The sequence below is a fragment of the Cricetulus griseus genome, chromosome 3, assembly GCF_003668045.3.
Source record: "Cricetulus griseus strain 17A/GY chromosome 3, alternate assembly CriGri-PICRH-1.0, whole genome shotgun sequence".
In the NCBI taxonomy this organism is placed as follows: Eukaryota; Metazoa; Chordata; class Mammalia; order Rodentia; family Cricetidae; genus Cricetulus; species Cricetulus griseus.
This window is the reverse complement of record NC_048596.1, coordinates 175,246,203-175,261,515: the sequence shown is the minus strand read 5'-3', so window position 1 is coordinate 175,261,515 and position 15,313 is coordinate 175,246,203. Positions and strand designations below refer to the sequence as shown.

Below are 15,313 nucleotides of genomic sequence, written 5' to 3'. Positions count from 1 at the left end.
TTTCAATCTATCTTTCAATACAGAGTTTCAGCTTCTCAAGTAGACTCTTTTTATTTTTTTTCCTTTTTTCTTTTAAAAAGGTTTTCCATGTGTAGCTTTGGAGCCTGTCCTGGAACTAGCTCTTGTAGACCAGGATGTTCTCAAATTCTGCCTCCCAAATGCTGGGATTAAAGGCTTGCACACCACCATCTCCCAGCTGCAAGCAGACCTTTTCATTATGGTAATGCTATACCTAACTAACTTCTCTGATAACATATAAATTCACATCTCTCTATGGAAGATGATATAACATGTGCCTTCTGGAAAACTCCTTGAAGATTGGTTTTATAAAATCTGTTTTGTATGTACAAGGAAATGCAAACTCTTCCTATTTTATCACTGAATTCCATTCATACACTGTACTTCAGTGTGGATATTTTGGTTCATGTCAGTTGATAAAGGTGAGAGAAGTAAGGGAAGAGAAGCTGTAATGAGTCTTTTGTATTTGGAAGTAGCTTAAGGTTTACAGGACCTGTGGCCTAGAAAAAGAAGTACAATCTGGACATACATTGCAAAATGATGCAAATAACTGTCCTTTTTCATTTTTCTAGATAACTCCCTGAGCATTTTGGCAAAGCATAATGGATTCAATCGTCAGAAGCAAGAAGTCTACCTTCTACCTATAGTGATCAGTGACAGTGGGAATCCCCCTCTGAGCAGCACCAGTACCTTGACTATCCGAGTCTGTGGTTGTAGCAATGATGGTGTGGTCCAGTCATGCAATGTTGAAGCTTATGTCCTTCCTATTGGACTCAGTATGGGCGCCTTAATTGCCATATTAGCATGCATCATTTTGCTGCTAGGTGGGTATCAACTTCATAGCCTAGTATCATAACTGACTATAAATAAAGATATCAATCTGTAACCTGGAATTATTCAACATTCCTTAATGGAAGAAGAACTCTCAAAGTCAGAAGTTATATGAAAAGACAAAGTGAGAAAGGGTAGTGAAAACTTTGTCTAGGTTGAAAGATTTTTTGTGCCTCTTCAAAACCATCACCACTATGACAGTGGGGTTGGGAATGGGTCTCTCTATACTCACTCCAACACCAGTTACACACAAAGGCCTGCAAATAGCAGGATATAAATGAGTTTAGTTCAAGAGGTAGTTTTCCAGTATCCCCATTACCACTGAATATAAATGACATGCATATTGAGTCATTGCATCACTGGATCTCAGAGTTCAGTGAGATACAAAGAAAGTAAGCAGGCAGATAAACATATCTTTAAAACATAACATATCCTTAAACATATCCTTAAAACAACATTTATTTTATAGATATTTTCATTGATACAAGGTAAAATTACAATAATGACTACAGATTGAGAGAAAAGTTCTACTACCTTTCCATTCAAAATTCTCCTTATAAAAATATGAATAAGCATGAACACAGTGAAATCATCCCTGTAATGTAATCTAGCACTTTGGAGAAAGAGGAAATCCTGGGGTTCCATGTCATCTGGGCCACATGTTAAGACTCTGTGGCCCCAAAGCATGTAATCTGGAACTTTATTTCTAAGGAAATATCAAAGAAGTAATTATGACTTTACTTATCTTGAAAAACAAACTGTCTTCAGGATTGTGTCAGTTCATGATTCATTTGGCTAGTCAACTACTTTGGTAATAGTCCTGTCTCTTGCCCTACACTGGGGACAACCTTTCTAGACAGAGGATTGACAATTGGCATTGGCTATAAGATATTACCTATGTAACAATGTACATATTGTATGAAAGTAATCTATCATTTAACTGGAGAATAATTATTATAATAGGCACTGTTGCCCTAGTGCAGTGATTGAGTGCTTAAAAACATCACTGCTACCAGCAGCAACACCATTATAAAAAGAACTTCTCAAATATCATACATACTATGTGTCAGAAACATAGACAGAAACCAAGGATATTGAATAGTTCACAGAATATTCTTAATGTGTTAACCACGCTTGGATGCTATTTTCTATTTTCTAGGGCTCACATTATAGCTGATTCCCGATTATACACAATTTATACCACCACAATTAAATGTTTACTAAACAAAAGTGATTCAGAGTAATATGTACAAAAATTTAGTGTTTATCATTCCAATAATTGTTTAGTCTAATTTGTTGTTAAAGATTTTGACAGTCTGGTGTCAGTGTGGCTGAACACTAAAGCAATAGACTCGAGGTGCAGGATTGAAAAAGTTGTAAATATGTGCTTTTTAAAGTGCTAGTCTTCCCTATCATCTTCTCTGCTTTGATTGTGGCAGGAAGTGATGGTTGACTCACTGTGATTTGCTGTTTGTCTTGCAGTCATTGTGGTTCTGTTCGTTACCCTGAGGCGGCATAAAAATGAGCCATTAATTATCAAAGATGATGAAGACGTTCGAGAAAACATCATCCGCTATGATGATGAAGGAGGCGGGGAGGAGGACACAGAGGCTTTTGACATTGCAACTTTGCAAAACCCAGATGGAATTAATGGATTTTTACCCCGTAAGGATATTAAACCAGATTTGCAGTTTATGCCAAGGCAAGGGCTTGCTCCAGTTCCAAATGGTGTTGATGTCGATGAATTTATAAATGTAAGGCTGCATGAGGCAGATAATGACCCCACGGCCCCACCATATGACTCCATTCAGATTTATGGCTATGAAGGCCGAGGGTCTGTGGCTGGCTCCCTCAGCTCCTTGGAGTCTACCACATCAGACTCAGACCAGAATTTTGACTACCTCAGTGACTGGGGTCCCCGCTTTAAGAGACTGGGCGAACTCTACTCTGTTGGTGAAAGTGACAAAGAAACTTGACAGTGGATTATATAAACAATCAATGGAACTGAGCATTCTGTAATATTCTAGGGTCACTCCCCTTAGATACAACAAATGTGGCTATTTGTTTTAGAGGCAAGTTTAGCACCAATCATCTATAAACTCAACCACATTTAATGTTGAACCAAAAAAATAATAAAAATAAAAAGTATATGTTAGGAGGTTATAAATTTTGTGGAGTGTGAATTAAGTATGTGGAGTGTCTAGAAGTCTTTGGATATTTGATATTTACCTGACTGCCTCAGTCAGAGATTGGGATCTTAGTTAATCATTAGAGAATTGTTTAGGAGGAAATAAAACAAAATTAAAAGGTGCTTTATTAGAAAAAATGGACCGGCAAAGATTCCGTTGCTGATATGTGTCTTCTGCAAGGATTTTTATGAGTGCAATTGGTTTTTTCCCTTTCACCAATAAGGATCCCGTCATAAATGATAAAGCAATACTTTGGTCTGCTGTACGCTATGACTTTATGGAGTTTGGGGAGGCCTCCTAGATTATATGGTACGGTGACCACACGTTGTACATAAATGTTGGCCCCACTCACCAGAGACTGAATAACATCTTTAAATATTGTGTCTAGCCTTAAAATATTCACATGTTCGTAATCCATTCCAGGGTGGGGAATGCCAACTGAAAGGTGGGAGGAGAGAAATGCCATTCAAACAGGCTGTGTCTAGAAGCAGGATTCCTGGTTCCCTCCACTTCATCTTCTTCCACAAGGACACAGAGATAAACTGTATTCCACAGTGGACCACATCAGAGACAGATGGTTTTATTGCTAGCGTGTGAATTTATTTGTTTAATCTTCAAAATAAATATTTTATTGATGTCCAATAATGCTTTTATTTATTAAGGTTGGTAATCTATGGATTAAGGGATTATATGGGGGAAAACTAAATTATATCCATTAATAACCCTTTAGATTGTTTTATATTAATATCTATACAATGAATGTTTAATACGTGTACATTTTGATGAGCTAAGTATGGCAGGCAATATTATCAAGGGGAGAGGTAATAGTCTCTTTAGAGTAGAAAGTGTTATTGTGACTGGTGATGACAGGAACAGCATTTCCCAGAGAAACTTTTGGACTGTTTTATATTTTCTTCATAATGCTAGTATTTGGTGTTTTTACTACAAGCACAAACATCTGAAAGTATACTAATTCCTGTGAATATTTAAACTCTAGACTTTTAGATACTTACATAATACCCCACCCAAGAAAAAATGCTTCAAGTTGTCCTCCCTCAGCTGATTTAAAAGCAGGAACTGATTTGTACATAACTTTACTGCTTATGTTTTTCACACTTCTGTCCCTGGTCATGGTGATGCACAGAATGTGTTAGATTACGAGAACAGAGCAGCACTAGAAGATGTGAGCATATTTAATTTGTAATGCAAACCTGCCATGTAGGAGTAGGAAATGTATGATAAAACTCAAGTATTACATGCAGATCATTTTACTTTTCTACTTTGCTTTAATGCAATATTGTTTATTTACTCCATGTGTTGTATTCAGAGAAACTCCTGTATTGTTTCATACTTTGTGAAATATATTTTTATAAATACCTTTGTTGTCATCATTTTGTCCAGCTACATGAAGATTTCTTGGCAGAACTATTGACTCCAACTCAAATTTCAAACTGTGCAGTCAAATTACACTGTGAGGCACTTTTAGTTTTAAGAGTCTTTATCATAATAAAGAACCAGAGAAGAGAAATGGATTGCTATTGGTCCCATAGCAAGAAAATATTGGAGACATAAAAATAAATACTGTACCTAAAAGACAGTGAAGTATGTCTTTGGGGCCCCTGGAGGCAGAGACTGGGGTGGAGTTAGCAGAAAATGATAAAAGATGACAAGGCAATTATACATAGGAAAAGAATATAGGTGAGATTACAGTACAAAATGTAAAGAAGGGTTTGGAGAACAGGATTTTGAGAAAGAACCTAGATTACAATGCAGATATAAAACCCATTCTTTTCTTGGTCCTTAGAGAATTCATTAGAACAAGATCTATGGGCTATTGTCACTTGGTACTTCAATTCTTAGCTTGGGTTAACCAAGGAAAGCATAGATTTGGCTGGGAGATGGAGGACAATGGTTTGTGGAAGCTGTCTCCACCATGACAGAAACAAAGTGACTAAACAGTCAACAAAAATTTAATGGGTGCCCAGTGGCTTACCACCTCCTCATTGTTCCCTATTGCCTGATCATAGCACTTCCTTTATACTTACCTCAGTGGCTACTGAACACTTTTTATGAGGTTAGGGGGAGAGCCTACAGTGACTTTTGTATATAGCAGATTAGCAAGAGTAATAAAAATTATTAACATCAGTTATAGTAACAATAAAAATCCAAAACACAACTCTCTTTCATACTAGAAATCAAGTTGGAATTACTTTGAATTTTCTCCTTTTACTTCAAATTCATCTTTCTTTACTTTGTAGGAGATTGCTGTATGGAGACATATTTAACTGACATATCACACTCTTCTAGGAATATAAAACCACCATCCATAGTGTTGATGTTCAATAGAACAATGTTCACATGATAGTGCTTGTGGGCAGGAGGCAATGCATACTGAACCATTTTTCCAGATCTGCTTTTAAATATTTTTTTGACCAGGAAGATAGCATGGAGACATGAACTTCCTATTTCTTTCCACTACCATGCAAGCATTTTGTGCATCAAAGCCAATCTAAAGTTTTAATATGCTGGATAACATGTTGTTGCCCATGGTTACACACAGACAACACAGGTTGGTTATGTGAAATGTGCTTTTAGAGTACTCTGAATTTAAATTATATTCAAAGATCCACAGACATACAATTAAGCTATAACATTTAATTTAGCAAAAATCTCACTAGAATTTCCAAATTCAAAATATGAAAATGGAGATCCAAAGTCCTCAAGTTTTCAAGCAATATATTTTAAGTTTATTATCATTCTATATTCATGAAATTCTTTCATGCTAGCAATAGTGACACGTCGAATGAATCTGTACACACATGCATGGTAATTTATCAAATATAATATTTTCATTCGACACTCATATAGTTGTGTCCATGGTATTTGTATGTCCCAATCACCAGTCCTCTAATAATCACCCAAAAATTCTGTGTCAACTTCTATGTGAAACAAAGTAGTCTCCCTCTGCTTACTTCACTGCAAGGATCTTGTCTGAGGAAGTGAGGTAACCCTGCATGGCTGGATGCAACATGAGGTCAACTCTTGCCACTGCTTTTCATATTATGTAAGCAAATAATTTTCTTTGCTCTCTACAAAAACATCATATTACCAAACTTTAATAAGTCATTAGTTATAAAAATTCTCATTATGAGTACGGTCAATATACATTTAAGATGTTTTATGATAAGATGGCTGAAGCATGCTATAAATTATATACATATGTTACTTTTCCCACACCAAATTGTGCTATGATACAAATTTTACAGTAAAAATGATTTGTAACAAAAAAGAGGAGATTGGTAAGTGTATGTGTGTATATAACATGGAAGGAAGCTTGGATTCATCAGCATCCCCAGTGAGGCAAGGATCCTCAGAAAGAGACAAATGTGTCTTTTGAGAGTTTGCTTAATCATATGCTTAAAGTAAGACAAGTCTCTGCATGAGACTTAGAAATCTCCTAGGAGCAGCCGACTCCACACTGAGACTCCACAGAGAGCTGGGCTATCTGTATTTTGGAGAAGGAAAGCGGGTGCTGAGAGCTAAGTAGCCAATTACTCTTTATAGCCACATAAGGACTGGAGGCAAGTAGTCCTTTGCAACATGTTGTATTATGCGATCGTTGGCTTTGCAGGGAATCTCACGAATGTATAACCTTCTGATTGCCTTTTTGATTGAAAGTTCCATCTGAGATCAAGGCAGTGCAACCAGTAATAAGATTTCAAAAAATCCCATCACTGGCACTGTTGGAAAGGTTGAGCGTGCCTGAAATCCCATCACTGTCAGTCAAAGAGATAAGGTAACAGTGGGCATCACTATAAAAGCTGCGTGAATGCACAATTTAAACAGGAACGTCAACACAAAAAGAATGGACACACATTCGTATAAATATCCATATAGATACAAATGTAAACATAGATATGCATATGTGCAAAATACACATGCATACATACACACACACTTGGGACAAATTACATGGGATAACTTATACTAATGTGTTCTTATTTCAATAATAGTAAGTTTCCATTTCACAGTCTCATACACTACAAAATACATGAAATGATGGGTCTTTGCTTTTCTGACTCTAACCTTGAAGTTGAAAACAATCTGTCTCCGGGTAAATGGTTTTAATGTCAGTTTTGTTTTTGAACATAATAATAACTCATAAAGCCTGGGATTAGAATTAAATGCATCTCACTGAGAAACTGGATTTGGATGCTTTTGTATCATTGTATTTTTGTGAAGATAACTGTAGAATATATTTTGTAGGAAATAATTTTCTCTATGTTTACCTTTATTTGATTCCAACACAGTTTTCTTTGCTAAACAAAGTCTTTTGCATTGTTGCTCAGATGGCCAAAAAGTAAATAAACTGTTTACTATCATTTCTGTTCTTGTTTATGATAATTATGATGTTTTCATTGTCCTTCATTAAAGAAGATATTTATTTTGAACATTTTCTGTGTAGTTGACACACAATTATTGATCAGAGTGTATCCTTATCATTTACACTGTCCCTGTACCATTATTTTGAAAGACTTCCATAATTACAGAACACATACAATTAAAAATCCTACTGCTTCTACAAGAAATTTCTCTACTACATTTACCGAACATGTACCAGAGCTGGAATTAGGCTACATAGGAGTTATGAAAAAGTGAAACATGATGGTATCTTTGAATTTCCTTCCCCATGTATAAACTGAAGCCAATAGAGCACATCTAAACTAATCACTGGGGCATCCTTTGTGGTTAAGCAGTACTTAAATTTGGGTTCACACAAGAGTGTCTGAACAGAATTCCTAAATTCCCCTAAATGGTCCTAGCTCTAATTATATTATGAGCCTTCAAATGGTAAGAGACAAAAAAGTAAGTTACTTATTGTTCTATGCAAAACAAGACTTCATGACAGCTTTGCTTTCAAAGTTGGAAATTAAGCAATAAGCACAAAGAAGCCATACATTTTCCTTAATCTCAGAGGATAAATTATGAAAAGCACATATGAGTATCAATGCTATATTTAAAAGCTCAAGGAAGAATTCAAATGTACAGAGAATATCCCAAGGGTGCCTAAATTTTGGCATGTGTTGTGAGCAACAAAAAAAAAAGATTTTCAGAAATTTATTAAGGGGTCTGCTGACACTAATTTACTGATTTGATAAGTGTAGGAGAGAGAAGCTGAACTCTAGTCTGATGGGTCATTTCTGGGATTTTGATACTGAGAGTCTTTAACACAGATGCTCTTCTTTTAATGGTGGCTGCTCAACAGGAAAGTACTTCCTGGTGGCGTGGGTGCCTGTGGGACTCTCCTTTCAACCTGAGTTACATGTGACATAAACTAGCTCACACCTTGAATACAGGTCTAACCTCTTCTTAGCTGTACAAATAGTTAATGGATTTCTCTATTGTTCACAGATGACAGGAGAGGCTTGCTAAGAGGAATACCAGAGAATGATGCCTGAAGAAAAGGACCATGGACTACAGTGACTTCAATGAACCAAGAGGCTAGGACTGCAAAAGGAAAGGAGATGTCCCTAAATACATGTTAGCTCTTTCAGATGTCCTCTGTATACTCAAGGTCTTCAGGGTTACTTGGATATGAGCAATATTTTAACAATTACTGTCTATGGTTAAAGTCAGCAATTATCAATCATTGGCTGGGACAATTCTCAGTTTCTATTATATGCTTTCCCTTGAATGTGACTCTCTATGATACTTTTTAAAAGGTTTTCTGTAACTCAATATCTAAAGTTTGAGAGATATGACTTATTTGTCAAGATTGACTTTGAATATGTAGCTAGGTGATCTTAATCCATTGTTAGTACTATCAATAATGACAAAAAAGATTGTTCAAATAAACTTTTAAAATAAAATTCTTAACAGATGTCTTTTCTCCAAAACCTATCCTGGAGACAGTGTCTGTAACAGGAAAATCATATATGCTTAATGTATTTCTCTTACTTCTCAAATAAATGACATATTATCGGATAAATTAGTATAGAACCCAATGCATGATAAAACATTAGACTTCTCTTTCCTGTTGGAGAGGCTAAGACTGTTTTGAAAACAAGGAGAAAGAATTCCACAGTGTGTCAGTTCATGCACAATGTATTGCCCAAGACTGTGGGAGAATGAGTCTTAGACAAAAATATTCAGGTCATAGTCATAGAATAGTGCCAGGTTCTGGAGACCTGAATATTAATGTTGATTCAGCAGCTTTTCTCAATGGGCTTTCCGACATGCAAAATTCCTATGTGACAAAATTTCTAGGTCCTTACTTAAAGAACAGAATTAATGAGAAAATATTCCAATGTTCTAGATGATTATAATAAAATAAATGTGCGTTTCAAAACAGGGTGGCATGGAAAATGAAAATATATTAAATAAGAAAAATAGAAAGTAGTATATTATACATAAGAAGAACTAGTAAGTGTCTGTATATTTAAAATAGACTCCTCTGGGAAATTTTTAAGTTGTCATGTTTGTAAGGCAAACCATAGGAAGAGCAGGAGATAGTGGTGCTTTAGTTGCTCTCCTATACTAAACCAGTATCAGACATAGTAAATGAAGATGAGGGATACACATTAGCATGGATGACATGAAAGATTCACAAAATGTGCACAGATGAGCAGAGACCTTATTACTCAGGCTTAGCCATTCTTGTTCACTTTATGCAAAAGATTTGAAAGGCAATGGCAGGGTCTGACCTTTGGATTTGTGGGCCTTTTTAGGTAGTACCAGGGATTAAAACCAGGGGCATCTTGCCAATGACATGTGAACTCTAGTACCAAATGATAGACCCAGCCTTGGCTTGCAGTTTTAAAAATATCACCAAGCTTCCTGCATAGGACTATAGGACAACAGAATGATATTAGCATACCCAAACAGGATTGTGCTAACCCAAGAGGCAATCTTCGCGTTGACTGCGGTAGTGCTAATAAAACTATAAGAGTAAGATTCATATATAAAATTGCTAGGAACAAACTAAGAAAAATAGAGATATTTGCTTTCTAATACCAAAACATAAAATTAAGTAGCATTAATTACACACACTAAACATGTTGGACAAGGTGTAATATTTTATACACACACACACATGTATGTATACAGTGCATCAGTGGCAAACTGGATACACACAAAAAGATGAGAAATTCTCATATAAAACACTATTTTAAGAGAATGCACCCAGCTGGGTGGTGGAGGCTCACACTTTTAATCCCAGCACTGGGGACCCAGAGGCAGGTGTAGGTAGATTGAGTTGTACAAAACAATAACACAAAAAGTTGCTGATAATGAGAATGACAGCAAGCCAGTTATCACTGTTCCTCCCTGGTTCCTGTTCCCATTCGTGACTGATCATGACCTGCAAAGGTATAATGAAATAAATCTATTCCTCTCCAAGTTTCTGTTGGTCATGGTGTTTATTATAGCAACAGAGGAGCACACTAGAATGATGAGCATAATTTGCAAATAATATCACCAGACTCATAAGAAGTTATGAGATTAAGTTGATAAACTATTAACACTAAAAGGATTTTCAGTACCACTGTTAAATCTGAGAGATACTCCTGTGTTAAGAGAAACTAGGAACTAAGGATTTTGATTCCTTTGCAACTACAATTCTACTATACTTAATCAAATTTATAGGTGAACTTTGTGACCAATTTGACATTTAGAAAATTTCTTGTTCTTTTCTGTTGACCTCAATTCTTCCATAAATTTGAGATGGAAGTCTCTTTAAGGAAAAGTGTTTTAAATATGAACAATTGTGTAAAATTCTCACTAAGTGGGAAACATCAAATCTCAGAAGCCAACAAACAACACAAATGAAGCGATATAAGAGATACAAAATTCTTGCTGAAGATTTTAAAGCCAATGCCATGACATCAGTTAAAATGAACTCTATTTGAGTTACACTATCCAAATGCAAAAGATGAAACGTGTACTTTGAGTTCATGAGCCATCTCTCCAAAACCATTATGTTTTATTTTTTGTGAGAGGTGTCTGACACTTACTATATGTTCTTAAAGAAAGGATGGTTATTAATTATAAAAATTTAATAATATTAAGTAGCAATAATAACATTAATGCATAGAAGCAAATGCTCATCCATTTTGAAAATATCCTAAGGAAAAAATTAAAAACAGAAATTAAATTGTAATTATTACCATTGAAATTTTATTAAAATTGTAATATAATTAATAAGATATTTTACAATACATATATAGTGTTTTATTGATGTATTTTAATAATGCCATTTCTTTAATAAATTGAATTATTATCAAATAATTAAGCAACTAGATACATTATTGAAAACATATGCAAATATACCTTTCCTAAGGATCAATAACTAAGAACACTCTTTTGCTTCTTAACAATAGCAGATGAGTCATTATAGAATAAATATGTAGTCTATAGTTTGTGATAATCAATTAATCTAAAGAACCTGGACTAGATTGAAAGAACCCACTAGACTAAGACATTGTGCTAAGCAGATGAAGAGAACCCCTTAAGATTTAGACAAGTCTTCTGGTCAAAGGTTTGGGGATTCCAATATATATGCATCAAAATGCATACAGTCTGAGGCTCACTTAGATGTAGCAGTCCACACTGAAATAATAAAAGTTATTAAAAATCCTATTATAATACAAATACTGTGGATGTGTATTTGTCCAGAATTCCTTATATTTTACACCAAGTAACTGGTTTCAACTTTTGAGGTGAGAGCATTTTGTGTACCAAAATTTAAGTATCACTAACAGTTAGGTCAGGCCAGGCGTTGGTGGCGCACGCCTTTAATCCCAGCACTTGGAGGCAGAGGCAGGCAGATCTCTGTGAGTTCGAGACCAGCCTGGTCTACAAGAGATAGTTCCAGGACAGCTTCCAAAGCCACAGAGAAACCCTGTCGAAAAAAAAAGAAAAAAAAAAAAAAAAAAAAAAAAAAAAAACTAACAGGTCAGAAGACTGAAAGATTTTTTTTAAGAAATAGATGAACATGAGAGATGAAGTGTATTTGCCTCCTCAAGAGGGGGTCATATTCTTATAAATTTATTTAACATATACATTATTTATATTTCTATGAGTCAGAGTCACAGTGAAATAAGTAACAAACTTGACCGACATGTTGATCAAAAGTCAGACACTACTGGAAGACAATGATGAATATGGGGAGGTATCAGATGGCAAAACCATGTTGTGTGTGCATACAGACCACAGAAAAAGCACAGGGAGTTAAGTAGCTGTTCTAGTAAAACTCACATATGACATAGAGTGCCTTGTTAATAAATAAAAGGACTAGCCATAAAAGAGCCACATGTTGGCAGATAAAATTTTGAAGCAGTAAAAAAATATGGATTTTTAAATATTTTCAAAGGACACTGACACACACACACACACACACACACACACACACACACACACACAAATGCAGACAATTTTCAAATTGGGTAAAGGCAATGCCACAATAACTATTTCCACATAGGAAAAACTGTTTTGTTTTTGTTTTTAGTTTTTGCACTGTAGCACTCTATCCAGCATGTCAGAGCATGCATAAGAATGCAATTGTTTTGTAGATTGTTCTTGACACTATTATACTTAACTGGGAATCTTTATCATATATATTTAACATTTTGGGAGGGACCTGAAAGTTGAATTTCATGTCTTTGTATTATCTACTGCTTGGGATGTTCCCTTATATGCTCATGCTGCTAGCCTTTCACAGTCAATCACTCCCATGCTGTTTCCACATTTGTGTTTGGAAATGTCCTTTTCTTGATAAAAAACAGAGCAAAGTTGTGCCAGTCTTCCATTTGATGGTAGTTTTGTTTATCAGACTCTAAAGTGATTGCCCTCCTCTTGTCTGTGCTGATAATGTGGAAGGATGACATGCAGTCAGAAAGAGATTTCTCCCTTACAAATTACAATAAAATAAATATATTCCTGGGACATGGATGAAGAAATCTTTGAGAATGCTTTGTGACCCATGTTAATTGTATTAGTTTAGACAGAAATACATAAATAGATAACTGAGTTAATTTGTCACCTAGCACTAAAATCGAACCTTGTAAATTCCTCTAATAAATTAGAGATACCATAAGAGAGGGAGCCAGCATGGGTTTAAAGAGAAATCAGGCACTAGAGAAATGTCCAGAAATCTATAAGGATGACACCAACTAACCATCTAAGCAACAGTAGAGAGGCTACCTTAAATGTCTGCCCCTAATAATGAGATTGATGATTAGCTTATATGCCATCCTAGAGCCTTCATCCAGCAGCTGATGGAAATAGAAGCAGATACCAATAGCTAAATACTGAACTGGAACCCAGTTGCAGAGAAGGAGGAGTAATGAACAAAGTGGACAACACATGGCTGGTGAAACCCACAGAAACAGCTGACCTGAATAAGTGGGAGCTATTGGCCCCCAAACTAATCACTGGGAAATCAGCATGGAACTGAATCAGACCCCATGAACTTAGGTGTCACTGAGGAGGCCTCAGAAATCTATGGGGCCTCTTGTAGTAGATAAGTATGTATCCCTAGAACAGGAATGGGCTTTGGGAGCCCATTTCACATAGAGGGATACTCCCTCAGCCTAGACACATGGAGGAGGCCCTAGGCCCCACTCTAAATGATATGACAGACTTTGAAGGTTCCCCATGGAAGGCTTCACCCTCCCAGGGGAGCAGAAAGAGAATGGGAAGGTAGGGTGTTAGTGAGAGGCAGAGGGGGGAGAGGAGAGACAAAGAAGTGGGATTGACATGTAAAACAATCTTGTTTCTAATTTAAATAAAAAACTGGGAGAAAAAAGAAAAATTCAAAAAAAAAGGAAAATACCACAAATATAACAAAGTTATGAGATCTGGATTGTGGGTTCTAACTACCTTCTTCCTTGTCACCATGAATGTTTACAAAGTGGCTGTGTTCAAAGAAGTGACTTCTCCTTGCCTCCACAGAACCTAATGCAGGGTATTGACAATTTTCTCCATTCCCAATGTTCATATTTGTATTTTCTTTCAGATCTGTATTTTGGGATTATGTGCTTCATCGCCCAGCTTGTTGTCTGGAGGATTTGTTCATCATTCAATATTCTCTGACATGATGTTTTCATAGTAGATTCCTATTCAATTTTTTCTTCTGTTCCATGATTGGGTATTCCAGACTTTCAAATGAAATCATCCACTTCTGCTACTATAACTCCATGGACATGTAAACATAGACTATTGATTTTAAAGATTTGTTATCTGTGTAAGTGACATGTTTAAGTTTCAGTTTCTGCTGACTGGCTTCCTAAATTGCTTAACTGGGTAAGGGAGTCCCAATTCACTACAGGGGTATAGAACAATGACATGCTGAGAAGAAAGACATGATGTCTCAAATAAGGAACACAGGATGGTTGGAGGCACATGAAACTTCAAGGGAATGTATAAGTTTAGGTATCCCAAATGTAACACCAGAAAAAAGAAAACACAAATTTTCTTATACTGACTGGAAAATGAGTATAAACAGTTGCTGGATACTGGAAAGAAACCTGAAGACTTGTTTTCAGTCCAAAATTCAGGGGCATGTCAAAGAAAGGAGAACTATCCAGGGACAGCATATGCATTTGGGTTTCTATTGCTATGGGTAGAAATCATGAGGTAACTCTTATTAAGGAAAACATTTATTTGGGTAGCTGCTTACAGTTCAGAGGTTTAGTCCATTATCATCACGGTGGCAAGCAAGGCAGCATGCAGGAAGACATGGTACTAGAAGAAGGAGCTGGGAGTTTGTACATCTTGGCTCACAGGCAACAACAGGAAGTGGTCTGAGACACAGAATGTGATTTGAGCATATATAAAACCTCAAAACCTGCCTCCACAGTAACACACTTCCTTCAACAAGGCCATACCTATGATGCCAACAAAGCCACCCTTCCTAATACTCCTACTCCTTAAGAGCTTATGGGTACCAATTACATTCAAACTGCCACAGTATTTAGTATTTAAAAAGAACTTACAGGTACCAAAGGAATCACAACAAACTGTTACATTGTGTCTATGGGTAGTATTTCCATGTGTTTTACCAGATGCCAGTAAATACAGACTATTTAAATAACTACATAGAGTGAACAAACAATTCTCAAAAACTGAAGTGATTATGTAAAATGTATGTTCTTACCCAATTGGAAAGTTGAAAACTATAACCTATGGGTTAATTGTAGTTATAGCCTATGTGGTGAATTGCTGGAAGGTGTAACAAATATGATATTCTTTTATTTATTCATTTATTTTATATCATG

The 15,313-nt window shown here is 35.9% G+C and overlaps 1 protein-coding gene across 4 annotated transcripts in view; it reads left to right on the top strand.

Moving 5' to 3' along the window:
- Positions 1-8,497, top strand: part of Cdh8 (cadherin 8) — a 352,592-nt gene extending 344,095 nt beyond the window's left edge. Inside the window, exons 10-12 of one of the 4 annotated variants that reach the window (XM_035442610.1) lie at positions 591-842; positions 2,332-2,514; positions 8,451-8,497. In XM_035442610.1, the coding sequence (XP_035298501.1) occupies positions 591-842; positions 2,332-2,514; positions 8,451-8,497 (482 nt within the window). Of the gene's footprint in view, positions 1-590; positions 843-2,331; positions 2,826-3,461; positions 3,706-8,450 lie in introns of those variants that run through there. The other 3 variants (XM_035442608.1, XM_035442609.1, XM_035442607.1) reach the window with 3 other exon arrangements.
- The last annotated feature ends 6,816 nt before the right edge of the window (positions 8,498-15,313 follow it).